Source organism: Pituophis catenifer, unplaced genomic scaffold (genome assembly GCF_029215685.1).
Source record: "Pituophis catenifer annectens isolate HBS135680 unplaced genomic scaffold, rPitCat1.0.hap2 SCAF_2, whole genome shotgun sequence".
Lineage (NCBI taxonomy): Eukaryota > Metazoa > Chordata > Lepidosauria > Squamata > Colubridae > Pituophis > Pituophis catenifer.
The window spans coordinates 7,013,801-7,027,301 of record NW_027256882.1 but is presented as its reverse complement, the minus strand read 5'-3'; the positions used below and the strand labels follow the sequence as shown (position 1 = coordinate 7,027,301).

Below are 13,501 nucleotides of genomic sequence, written 5' to 3'. Positions count from 1 at the left end.
ACATTTTATGTATAACATTCCCACTCACTTGGAATGTTATACCCAGAGCAATTATAATGGCCAAAACTGTCAGCTTTTTGTAACACAAGGAGCTTGAGATGGTTTCCCTTCTTCTCTTTTGTCTCTTAGTCAAAATGAATGAAGTTTGATGGAACCTGCAGGAACCCCATACCTGCCATGGCTGCAACCTTGAAGCCCACAACCTCTCTTGACCTTCCTTCCTTCCTCTCCTAGATATGGAGGAATATGCAGCATTCAAAGTATGGGCCAGAGTATTAATGAAACTGTAAACATGGCGAGTATATCGGAACCAGATGCTGTTCCTTTCCTCTTTGGTCTCCAGAGGTGCTTTCTGCATGCATCTTCTCCGGCCTTTGACAGAGAAGATGTGCTTTGAAAAAGAACAGTGAAAAGACTGATCTCCAAACTGTGGTTCCACAAAAAGATCTGGTTCAAAGGAACCCTCATTTGTCTTTTCATTCCACTGAAAAGCATAGGACAAAATACTATGGACATATTTGAGAAATGTATGCCTTCTCACTAACAATTCCCCAATAGGTGTGATTATCCAGACTTTCCCTTCAATGGGTTCTGGCAATCCTTGAAGTATTAAATGGAAAGGAAGAAGCCTATCCCAGAGGGAAACATATTCTAAAAAGTGCACAAAGACATTGACTTGTCTCCATTTAGAGATGGCATCCTTGAGGGATGCTGTAGCATCAGTCGTTGATATTTTTTGTGATATGACTACACAAATTCCATTCCTGACAAGAACAGGAGTAAACGTCCTCATGAAATTCTCTCCATTCTCTGTGTCTGAAGCAAAAAGACCAATCAAGGTCCATCTGAAATAGAGAAGCAGTTGGACAATTGCTGGAAAGAGAATCCCTACTTTTGGGAGCATCCAATAGAAAAAGGGAAATTGGCTTTTATCACTTAGAGCCTCTGAAGCAGTTGCATAACTGATCTGAAAAAGCAACAAAGAATTCTGTGTGATATTTCAGGGATACATACAGAGATGGGGTCATGAGAGAAGAGGACTGCTTTGATCCTTGCCTCATCCCCACTTTGGATCCCTATTCCTAGCTATGACATCCACAATGACCATGGTGAAGTGCAGCTCTCAAATTTCATAGGGAAGGTTGGTTAGATCCATTGTCCATCCACCACCACTCTACACACTTTATCAGATAATGAAACACATATACGCACAAACCTGTGGAATTTTGTAGGTGCCTGCTAATGTTGACATCTGGATGGAGATGTCCCTGTCAGCTCCATCGAGAAGAACCAGAAGGTGGTCATTCTTTCCACAGGCATAATTGGGAACATTGGCTTCTCCAGTAGACAGCATGTCCAGCAAGGCATCTGAAGTGCCAAGTGGGTTCAAATAGTTGTCATGGATGTTGTAGCCCAGTGTGAGGTTTTGTAGGAGCTGGACATTCTTGTTGACAAGTTCAGTTGTGAAAATGAAGCGTAGAATTCTAGAGTGATCAGAAGATGTACTATACAAAAGAATTTATGTTGTTATCATCAGCAGCAAAAACCATTTTTTATTTATTTAGTCCTCTTTGTCTCCACAAGCTTATTGAGTTTTAAGTCAATACTGATCCAAACCCAGATCAGTTATTACCGTTTAATTTTTAATGTGTGTTGAGGAGATGAGTTATTGATAGACGGCCACCAGAGTTAAGATTCAAAAATACAAAGAGTTGTTACTTGTAGCAGTCCTAATTTTCATTGGTCCAATAAACCGCATTTAATAATATTCAGTCATTAAAAGTAGAACCATCAGAAAATTGAGAGAACGTTTCATAAATGACCCAGAAAAGAAACTCTCACATCAAATCAACCTTTATTTTTATAAGGATCAGACATTGAATATCAATGAGCAGTTATAAAAAATATGGAAGTGGGCTGGGCAGAGGCAATTATAGCTACTTTAAACAAAAGTCTATATTCAAGTGATGAATGAAGGACTGGATGCAGAGAGTAAACTAATTTGGACTTCTTTCAGGTATTTTTCTGCCACATCTTTGAGTCTCTTATATAAAAGACAAAAAAGGGAAGCCATGGAACTCAAAACAGTTTAAGAAATTAGAAATGTCTTGCAATATACGAGTAAGCAAAATATGAAGAAAAGGGGGATAAAGGAGTATTAGAACTGCAAATGAAGGGAATGCACACCGAATGACTTACGAATCAAATTGAATAAAAGGAGCCATATTGAAAGGCAATGTTAAACGCAATTCTTTTGTTGCAGTGGTCACCACACCAATAAAATAATCTCCTGGTCTATAACAGCTCCACGGATTTTTTTCATCCTGTTGTTCCAAAATCAGTGGGCATTTCATTCTAAGCTTCCCAGAGACTGGCTGGGACAACAGCAGCATCAGGAACAAAAGCAGGAGTTCCATCATCCATAGGGATGAATCAATTCCCTTCCCATTTCTAAATGGGAAGAACAACAAAGAAGAGTTAGAATTCAAAGCAATCTCACAAGATGGAAATTTCAATGGATTTCGTGATTCAGACAGAGACAAACCAAGCTTCATCTGGAAAGGAAAGAAACATGCACTCAGAAGCACAGCCTTTGCCTGTCCCAAAACTTGTGCCACACAGATTGTAACCTGAGGCATATATCCTTTTCTGATGCAAGATCTCTTTCAGGTAGCTTCAGTCTGTTTACATCAAAGGCAGCCACTGAAGAAGTAGCAGAAGAGGTCTCAAAGAGCAGGATGGTGAAAAATACAGTGACAAGTATCCTCTTCTCTGGGGATTGTGAACTTCTTCAGGGCTCCATGTGCAGAGAGGCATCTGGAGAAAAGCATGTTGGTGAAGAATCACAGATACACCCCTGGGGAACTGTTCTCCAGTGGTTGTAATCTTTTCAGCTAGGACATATCCAGAAGGTGATGCTGGAAGAACATAGTTTAACACCCAGGGAATTAATTCCTTCTACCTCAAAGGTGCTTTTTCAAAAGGCAACTGGGTTGTTTCTTCCTTGAGGAAGACATTTTGCTTCTCATCCAAGAAGCTTTGTGTGGGTTTTCTGTAAACTTCAATGTTAAGATTTCTGACATCCTTAATGTGTAATGCACAGTCCAGGAAGGTCAGACTATTTTCCTTAATATCTTACCATGTGAGCATGACATATCTGTCTACAGAGTTGATGTGTCTGGTGAAGGCTTCCAATTCCTGTGTTTTAATCTTGACCGAAGTATCATCCATGTACCTAAACCAGTGAGTGGATGGAATTTACATTTTGACTCTCACCACCCGCAGGAGCACAAAATGAGAGTGATCAGAACACTACACCAACAGGCTGAAGGTCTGCCTATCAGCAAAGAGGGAAAAGTAAAAGAACTAAAAACACATCAAGGAAGTCCTCAGAAGTTGTGGCTATCCCAACTGGGCTATAATCAAATCCACAGAAAGACCCAGAAGAAGCTCCTCCATAACAGACAAAGAAGAGAACAATAAATGAAGCAATGTAGTCATTCTATATGTTGTAGGAATATCTGAAAAGCCCAGGAAGATTTTCAAACAACACAACATACATACACACTTTAAACCCCAAAATACACTAATGCAGAAACTTGTCCACCCCAAGGATACAACACCCAAACACAAACTGAGCAATGTGATATACATAGTACAATGCAGTGAGAAATGTTCAAGTTGTGTACACTGGAGAAACAAAACAACAACTTCACAAACACATGGCACAACATAGGAGAACAAGCCCATCAGGACAAGATTCAGCAGTCCACCTGCATTTGAAAGACAAAGACCACTCTTTCGAAGACAGAAAAGTCCATATTCCTGGACATAGAGGACCACTGGTTTGACAGAGGGTCATAGAGGCCATCTATATTCTCTCTCAACAGAGGGGGACGGATTTGACATCACCTATCTGAGGGCACAGATAAACCTCCAAGTGGCCTCAACAACTCTCAGAAAGAGTGCTAATGACCAGATGAGTGCAAAGGATATAAATCCTTCCATTCCCCACCATTCAGTCAGAATTGAAGAAGTGTCAGACTGTGGTGCTATCTCAAAATTAAATGAATTTCCAAACTACCAATCTTTAAGGAAATCTTTCTTTAATTGAGCTCAGCCACCGGATCATGACTCCGCGCGGACAAGGCTGACCTTTTGCCTCCCAATCCCTCCCTTTCCGATCCCCAAATCTCTGCTTCTCATTGGCTGTCTTCCAAGTCATTCTTCAGACTTCTTTTCCTCATCATTTCCCAGGAATGTGCCCCCTCCCCTCATCTCCACGACAACCAGGCTTCAAAGGGATTTATCAGGCAAAAGTTTCAGAGTTTATCTTTCGTTCTCCTCTGCTCCCTTTCTATGCCAGCGTTGCAACGCTGACATGAAGCTTCTTGGATGAGAAGTGAAATATCTTCAAGGAAAAACAAAGTCCAGTTGCCTCTTGAAAAAGCATCTTTGAATCAAGGAAATGTAAACAGCCTCATTTACCTGTAGACATTGCAGTTCAGGAAAATAAAGACATTTTTCAGTTGTGTGCTGAATTTGGTAGACGAATACAAGATAAAGATTCTAGATACAGAATAGAAACTATTGCTTTAGTTACTTAACCATATCAAAATCTAAAATTAATATAGATATACAAGTAGATGCAAAGAAACAATAGGATATGCTGGTATTAAATCATCTTACTATTTTTACCCCAATCTGATCACAATATTCCATTCTCTTCAAAATGGCCTTTGATATAAAGAGTGCAGTTCTAATAATCATATGCAGTTTTGTTCTCTGCAGAATGTCAGTCAGTTTCTCCTGGGTGCCCCAGTACTTTTTCATTTTTAAATAAGAGTCTAAATAAGCAGCCCTTCGGAGTAGAATTTGCAGTCAAAAAGGATATATTCGATGTCTTCAATGGGTGTTGCTTTACAAATAGAGTCTTTTTTATAAAATGAAACTCCGTGAAACCTCCAATGCCAACATCCTTAGAAGAGATCCTGTAGCATCTCTTCTTTAAGAGTTACCAACCTTTCCTATTCTAGTAAAGATTCCTGAAGTGGTGGTTTGGAGCAACCATAGAGCATCCATAGGAATGTGTAATCTGGACCCAATTTACTGTTCTGATCTAGGCTTCCTTAGAAAGTATAAAGCACAATCTTAGTCCCACAAAACTTCTTTTATTTATATGGACTTCCGGTGGCACCGCAGGAGCTGGCAGATGCTCCTTTTGGATCGTCAGCTCTGCGATCTTGTTAAAACCGCTAAGACAGCGCAAATCAGCTGTCTGGCGGTTTGGAAACCTTCCCCTCGGGAGAAGAGAGGAAGGCAAGCAGCCAGACAAAGGTAGAGTTCCCCAAAAGCCCTAGGAGTAATTCTGGGGCTTGGAGGGTGAGAGCTCCCTGGTAGTCCGACTGAGCTCCGGATCCGGGACTTTTCTGCTTAAGCAGAACAAGACGCCGTGACCACCCCTGCAATCAACATTTAGCTTCAAAATAATCTTAAAGCAGGCAGAACAAAAACAGGAGTCCTAGTAACTGCAAGTACTGAACTTTAACTCTATATCAATATTTCTTCCTTCTAAGATCTTCAAAAAGGAAAGGAAACATGGTGCCTGAACTGTAACAGGGCATGGGAAAAGTGAAAGTTATAGTGAAAGTGATTGTTAACATCGTTAGCACTTCTAAGGCTGTTTAAGACTATTGGATTCTATATTAAAGAAAGAAAGATTTAAAGTGGAAAGATTACAGTCTGGACTTTAAATAAACTATAATACTTCCAAACTACTCAAAATTTCCACTACCGGTTCTCCAGAACTGGTCAGAACCTGCTGAATACCACCTCTGGTTCAAGGCTAACTCAGCCTTCCATCCTTCCAAAGTCAGTCAAATGTGGACCCAGTTTGTTGGGGGCAAGTCATTCCACTGATCAATTAATTATTCTAACATTCAGAAAATTTCTCCTTAGTTGTAGGTTGATTCTCTCCTTGATTAGTTTCCATGCTTTGGAGAATAGGTTGACACACACACACCCATTCTTTGTGGCAGCCCCTCAAATATTGGAACACTGTTTTCATGTCACCCCTAAACCTTCTTTTGATTAAACTAAACATACCCAATTCCAGCACCCACTCCTTATATGTTTTAGCCTCCAGTCTCCTAATCATCTTTGTTGCTCTTCTCTGCACTCTTTCTAGAGTCTCAACATTTTTTTTTTACATTGTGGTATCCAAAACTGGATGCAGTATTCCAAGTGTGGCCTTACCAAGGCATTATAAAATGTTATTAAAACTTCATGTGATCTTGATTCTATCCTTCTCTTAATGCAGATTAGGATTGCATTGGATTTTTGGGAGCTGTAGCACACTGCTGGCTCATATTTAAGTGATTGTCCACTAGGACTCCAAGGTCCCTCTCACAATTACTACTATTGAACCAGGTACTACCTATCCTATACCTGTACATTTGTTTTTTTCTTGCCTAAATGTAGAACCTTACTTTTTCACCATTGAATATCCCTCTGTTAGATAGGGCCCAGTGTTCAAGTCTGTCAAGATCTTTCTGTATCTTAATCTTTTGGAGTGTTGGCTATTCTTGGTGTTAACTGCAAATTTGATGAGTTCCCCATCTATCCCCTAATCCAAATAATTGATGAACATATTGAAGGGCCTAAGACAGAGCCTAGGAGTAACCCACTACATACTTCCCTCCATGTAGATGCAGTTCCATTAAGGACTACACGGCGGTAATGTTGCCTAACCCATATTTTTCTATCTTATCAAGTAGTAGATTGTGGTCTACTTTATCAAATGTCTTACTGAAGTCCAAGTAAACTATATCCACTGCATTTCTCTGATCCACTAAATTTGTCCTTTTGTTTGTCTGGCATGATCTGTTTTTGACAAACCCAGAAGCAGAAGTCATGAGTCCAGTAGGAACTCTAGATGCTCATAGACTAGAACAGAGTAGAGTAGAGTAGAGTAGAGTAGAGTAGAGTAGAGTAGAGTAGAGTAGAATAGAATAGAATAGAATAGAATAGAATAGAATAGAATAGAATAGAATAGAATAGAATAGAATAGAATAGAATAGAATAGAATAGAATAGAATAGAATTCTTTATTGGCCAAGTGTGATTGGACACACAAGGAATTTGTCTTGGTGCATCTGCTCTCAGTGTACATAAAAGAGAAGATACATTTGTTAAGAATCATAAGGTACAACACATAATGATAGTCATAGGGAACAAATAAGCAAACAAATCATATTAGGAAACAGTCAATATAAATCGCAAGGCTATATATGGTCTGTCATGTGCAGAGAAATCCCATCCAGCTCCAAAGATGGAGTAATCCTAGAACCGGCAGGCTCAAAAACCCAAAGCCACTCAATTTTGCCCAAATTCAGCTGAAGCCTATTGTTTCCCATCAAGATATTCACAGCATCCAGGCACTCATATAAGACATTCACAGCATTACTTAATTTACCAGCGGTAAATTGATAAAACTATAAAAAGACAGGACAGATACTATACCCAATCAAAGGGTCTTTGTACAAAGGGAAATTGAAGTAGAGATAAGAAGTTAATACTGTGTGTATGATCTTAGTTAAATTAATGATATTTTGAATGGTGAGCAATCCCAGATTTGTGAAAAGAATCCCAATGGATTATCTTACATACAGTATATTTGTAAAACATAGGGCCCACTAGCATTCTTAAACTTTCTTTCCCAGTGGAGTACTTTGGAAACTACACTCTTGAGGAAGTTACACGAGTGATATTTCTTCTGCTTATAATTTTCCAAATCACAGTAATCTCTTGTTTCATCGCAATGCCACGTCCCTTGGGATTTTCCTTCCCAACAATCTGAAGAGCAAGATGGCGTGATCCATCATCCGGGCTGCATAAACATCTTAGGTAAGGCTTTGGGCAGAGCGGATAATAATAATAATAATAATAATAATAATAATAATAATAATAATAATAATAATAATAATAATAATAACACAACACACCTGACATAACAATAGTTGAAAAGAAAAAAGTATGGTTCATTGACATTGCAATACCTGGTGATGCACGAATTGAAGATAAGCAGCAAGAAAAAATCACAAAGTACCGGGACTTACAAATTGAAGTTGAGCGACTGTGGAAAAAGAAATCGTGTGTTGTCCCGATTGTAATTGGAGCCCTCGGAGCAATACCCAAAGGGCTACCCCGCTATTTAGAAATTCTAAATTTGCCGGACTTGAACATTTTGACTCTTCAAAAAACCACCTTACTCGGAACAGCTTACATCCTCCGACGATACCTTAACAGTTCCTAGGTCCTTGGTTAGGACTCGAGCTGCTGAGCTATTAACCAGCCTCAAAGGCTGTGAATCTCACTAAAGATTAACCGATAAATAATAATAATAATAATAATAATAATAATAATAATAATAATAATTTATTATTATTATTTATTTATTTCTATACCGCCCTTCTCCCGAAGGACTCAGGGCGGTGTACAGCCAATTTAAAAACACAGGACACAACAATAATTAAAAATTAAAATAATTAAATAGATTTGGCCAATTTAAAATCCCAAAAATTTAAAATACCCCAATTTAAAATTATTATGTTGATAGCCCTGCCTGGCGGAACAACAGGGTCTTCAGTGCGCAGTGGAACACCCGGAGGTCGGAGATCTTACGTATTTCCAGGGGCAGTTCATTCCACAGGGCTGGGGCTCCCACAGAGAAGGCCCTCCCCCTGGGTGTCGCCAGCCGACATAACTTGGCTGACAGCACCCTGAGGAGACCCTCTCTGTGGGAACGGACTGGTTGGTGGGAGGCTATTGGTGGCAGAAGACGGTCTCGAAGGTACCCGGGTCCTATGCCATGGAGCGCTTTGAAGGTGGTAACCAACACCTTGAATCGCACCCGGAAGACCACTGGGAGTATGTAGATGGATATTGTCTCATCCTCCGGGTGTTAATCTTTTATTTGTCTGGGCTACAGAAGCCAGTGCAGGTTCATCTTCAAAGATGTTCTGCTAACAATGATATGAATACAGTTACAAAGCAGGAGAGAGTACAAACATAGGAAGGATGGTCCTCTTACTCCTGCTATTTCTGCTGCTCCTCTTCCTACCCTGCACAGCTTCCAGGATGTGGAAGACCCACTGCCCCTTGACTCTGGAGCGGGATGGGGAACAGCCATTGAGTCATGGCAAGCTAGGAGACCTTCTCATTAGCGGCATCATCTGCGGAATGAAGACTCGTTTTCAATCAACTAATTGTCATGTTTTATGGAGCCCTGGGCTACCTGGGCTTTCTGGCTACCGTCTGCTTCACAGTAGCTTTCCTGGCCAGGAATCTTCAATGAAGCCAAGCTGATCACCTTCAGCATGCTGGTCTTCTGCAGCGTCTGGATTTCTTTTGTGCCCACCTATCTGTGCACCAAGGGGAAACTCATGATAGCCGTGCAGGTCTTCTCCATCTTGGCCTCCAGTGCTGGGCTGTTGGGTTGCATCTTCATCCCCAAATGTTACATTATTATCCTGAGGCCACATCTCAACACTAAGGAGCAGCTTATATTAAAATAAAATAAAAATGTAGTCTTATGTTTTGTTTTGTTTTTAATTTTAAGATGATAATTTAGAATTCCTTATCACCAAACAATTTCATTTGGCATAGGATGGTGATCGAATCAGAGCAGAGACTGAATAATTCCTTTCAAAAATGATTTTCTACGAAAAGAGACATAAAAATATTTTATTTTATTCTATATAACAAAGCTTGATCTGGGTTTCTCATTCCCAGGAATTTTGCTTATTTTTTCCTTCTTTTGCTTAATATTTTCCTTGACTTTACTTACAATTCCGTAATTTATTTTACTTACAATTTATTATTTTTTAGGACACAGCCTGACATAAACACTTGTGTGCATGATTGTAATCAGTTTGAATCCTACATGGACTTTATTTATATCCATTGTACTAAAAGATTAAACAAGAAAAATAAAATGAATAAAATGATTATGGTTTCTATTGTGCTTGATGTTTATTGATTCACCTGGATTCTCATCCAGGCTCAATTATTTACTTATTATGTGTGCCTAGACCATGAGACAACCATCAAGGTCACCACTGCAGGTGCTTAAGAAAGAGATGGACTGTTCCAGTGGTGAAATCCAATTTTTTTTTACTACCGATTCTAGCATGGCTTGGTAGGCGTGGTGTGGCATGGTGGGCATGGCAGGGGAAGGATACTGCAAAATCCCCATTCCCTCCTAGGGGAAGGATATTGCAAAATCTCCATTCCCACCACATTCTGGGGCCAGCCAGAAGTGGTATTTGCCGGTTCTCCGAACTGCTTAAAATTTCCGCTACCAATTCTCCAGAACCTGTCAGAACCTGCTGGATTTCACCCCTGGACTGTTTCCATAACAAAAGGACATCTTATAATTGGACAATGAGATCATCCAGGGGTGGGGAGAAGGGGAAGCTATTATTTAACTAAACAAACATTTGCATGGGAAAACCAGAGCTGGTTTTGATTCTTCAGTACCAAAATGGTGCATCCAATAAAGTGTTACTTTTTGGAATTCAAAGCTCCCGAGCGAGTTTCCTTAGTTGGGTTCTCACTAGTCGGACAGTTGACAATTATTTTATGTTATAAAAACAGATTATTGAATATCAGTAGACATGCTGGATTTGAACTTGGATCCCAAGTGTTTACTGTGCAGAAATAAAGTACTGGAACCCAGTTTCCTCTCTAGTGACCATCCAGCAATAGAGCTGGTTATCATCAGCATATAGTGGTACCAAACACCAAGGATGGGTGTGTGTGTGACCTTCCCGAGTGGTCTCTGTTAATGTTGAAAAGCAAAGAAGAGAAGATACCATCCAGAACGACATCAGAAGTTGTTAAGCAGGAGGCTTATGACTGGCCTGCCAAGAACAAAGAGACAGAATCCAATTCTCTCTGTGTCACACATTTATTCAAATCTGGACAAAGGTGGGTCCTGCCATAAAGCTTGAAGAACCTAAATGCTTTCTTCAGCATGCCTTTATACTTTACTTGGTTACACAAGCATGTTGTGACCCCGAGCCTGTCCTAACAGAGGAAGAGGACTCAGAAGGTGATGGGGAGGAACTGATAAGGCCTCCCTCTCCAGGACCCTCCTCTCTGGCAATGCCTCAGGTTCCATCCGAAGGCCAAGAGGAACAGCCTGGGATATGCCAGGAGGAAAACATATCAGAACAACAACAGATAGGGAGTGAGGATGATGAATCCTGGCTTGATCCCAGGCAGCGTCAGAGGGAGAAGTGTGCGCAGCAACGAAAGAGGCATGGGAGGGCCAGAGATTGAGCTGAGTCACTGAGCCACACCCCACAAGGAATAAAAGTGGGTGTGATTGCTCTTCAGGCTTTGTGACAGTCAAAGTTAAAAACCTGAGAGTCACATCGCATTACCTGAAATCTGGATTGGACCTTGGCCAATTCTGGCTTCGTGGATTACTTTTTGCTACTGAAATGGACTGAGGAGAAACTCTCTCTTGCTGACTGTGAGTGAAAACTGATTTGGCAGGCATTTCGCAGTTTACTGCCAAAACTCTTATCTGCAAGGGTTTCTAGTCTGATTGCTTAATAAAATCTTGGCAGGCGTGCCTGGTTGTGTGTTTGCCTGTGTGGGGAAGGGGGACAGAATAAAGCAGGAAATAAAGCTCTTTGCATGAAAGTAATTAAAAACAGAAGTTGCTATAGTGTTATTGCTCAACAAGTACATTTAGAAAGAAGCATATTTAGCAAGCTTAAGAGTAGAGTAGAGTAGAGTAGAGTAGAGTAGAGTAGAGTAGAGTAGAACAGAACAGAACAGAACAGAACAGAACAGAACAGAACAGAACAGAATTCTTTACAGGCCAAGTGTGATTGTACACACAAGGAATTTGTCTCTGGTCATAAACTCTCAGATATTGCATCCTATCTCTGGTTTCCTGTCATGCCTCCATTGAGCTACAGACAGGCACACATTGTAACAATTCATTTAGGCTCTTTAATTCAGATATGTCAATGAAAGAATCCTAATCATCATAATCCTGATCAACAAAGCCTTTCACCCAGTTGAAGATGTTTTACAGATGGCATCTGTCACCGAGAAGACTGGCAAAGATACATCCGAACAACAGCGCAATTTGTTGGAAATATAAGAAATCCCAAGGAACATATTACCATTTATGGTGGATGTGTCCGGCAGCAAAAAAATTTTGGTCAAACATTAAGAAATGGATAGAACAAATAACAGAACAACAAATCTTGAGTCTTCAGAGAAAGGCAGCATACAAGTTGAACAAATAAATAAAATAAATAAATAGAAAAGAAGCCAGAAACATTCTTGTTAGGAATTTTTACAAAACCATATTCCAGTGGAGGAAAGCATTGCTGGAAAGCAGCTGATTAAGATGTGAACCAGCTAAAAAATAAATTTAGGAGGAAGTGGAAGAGATTTTACTGGAGAATAGTAGCTAAACTGTGAACCAATTTAAATAAATACAGACAGCAGTATTGGAAAATACAGCTGGGAAATAGATATTTAAACTATGAACCAGTTAAAAATTAGATTCAATAAAATATGAGAATAAACTTGAAGTAAATAAAATAAAGTATTGTGGAAGTAACAAACTATAGAAGGAAATGTTGGTTGTTTATGAAATGACTTTAAGAGAGGAGGAAAATACTTTTTGTCAAGATTATGGATATTAGATGTCATTTAAGAGAAGTAAAATATAATTTGAGGCAACGGGTGTTGGATTGAGGAATATATATGAAATATTGATTGTTAAAATGATAAAGATTTAGAACGGTGTTTATTGTTTAGAATTTTGGGTGTAATAGTAGAATGATAAATGTTTAGAATAAGATTTTTTTCTTTTTTCTTTTTTTTTTAAAGATGTAACTGGATAAAATTTGGAACAAAATTGATTGAGAGAATGTGAATAATTGTACTCATTTTGTGCCGGATCAAACCCTTGCTCTAAAAAGATGTATTTTATGTTTTATGTTTAAAAAAAATGGGGAAAAAAACCCATATTCCAAATAAATAAAATATTTGATGCTACACAACTTAACAGCAGCATGAATAACATATGCAAAAAACTGGAAACAGGAGAGAACTCCAACAGAGGAAGAACTAATAGATAAGATCTTAGAATGCGCTGAGATGGACAGATTAACAAAAAGAAATTAAGGAAAAAGAAGAGAGAATATTATAGGATAAGGAATAAATGGTATAATTGACTTAAAACTAACAATAAAGAATAATAATTATTAGGAGAGAAAAATAGAAGTACAAAATAGAGATGTATCATATGTGCGGAGTGAAATAAAAATGTGTATAATATGAAGGTAGAAATGTATAATAGTAAAGAGATAACTAAAATGTTATCTATAGGGGAAAAAGGAAAAAAAGAGGGGGGGAAGGAAAAGGAGGGGAAGAAGATGGAGTAATAGATTAAGATAAAGGGGAAGAAG

The 13,501-nt window shown here is 39.2% G+C and overlaps 1 protein-coding gene across 1 annotated transcript in view; it reads right to left on the bottom strand.

The window, feature by feature from the left end:
- The window catches only part of LOC139309780 (vomeronasal type-2 receptor 26-like), a 70,126-nt gene extending 67,706 nt beyond the window's left edge, over positions 1-2,420 (bottom strand). Inside the window, exons 1-3 of the mRNA XM_070933987.1 lie at positions 2,200-2,420; positions 1,217-1,505; positions 173-967 (exon numbers count right to left, since the gene is read on the bottom strand). Coding sequence (XP_070790088.1) covers positions 173-967; positions 1,217-1,505; positions 2,200-2,420 — 1,305 coding nt within the window. The remainder of the gene's footprint in view (positions 1-172; positions 968-1,216; positions 1,506-2,199) is intronic.
- Between the last annotated feature and the right edge of the window lie 11,081 nt (positions 2,421-13,501).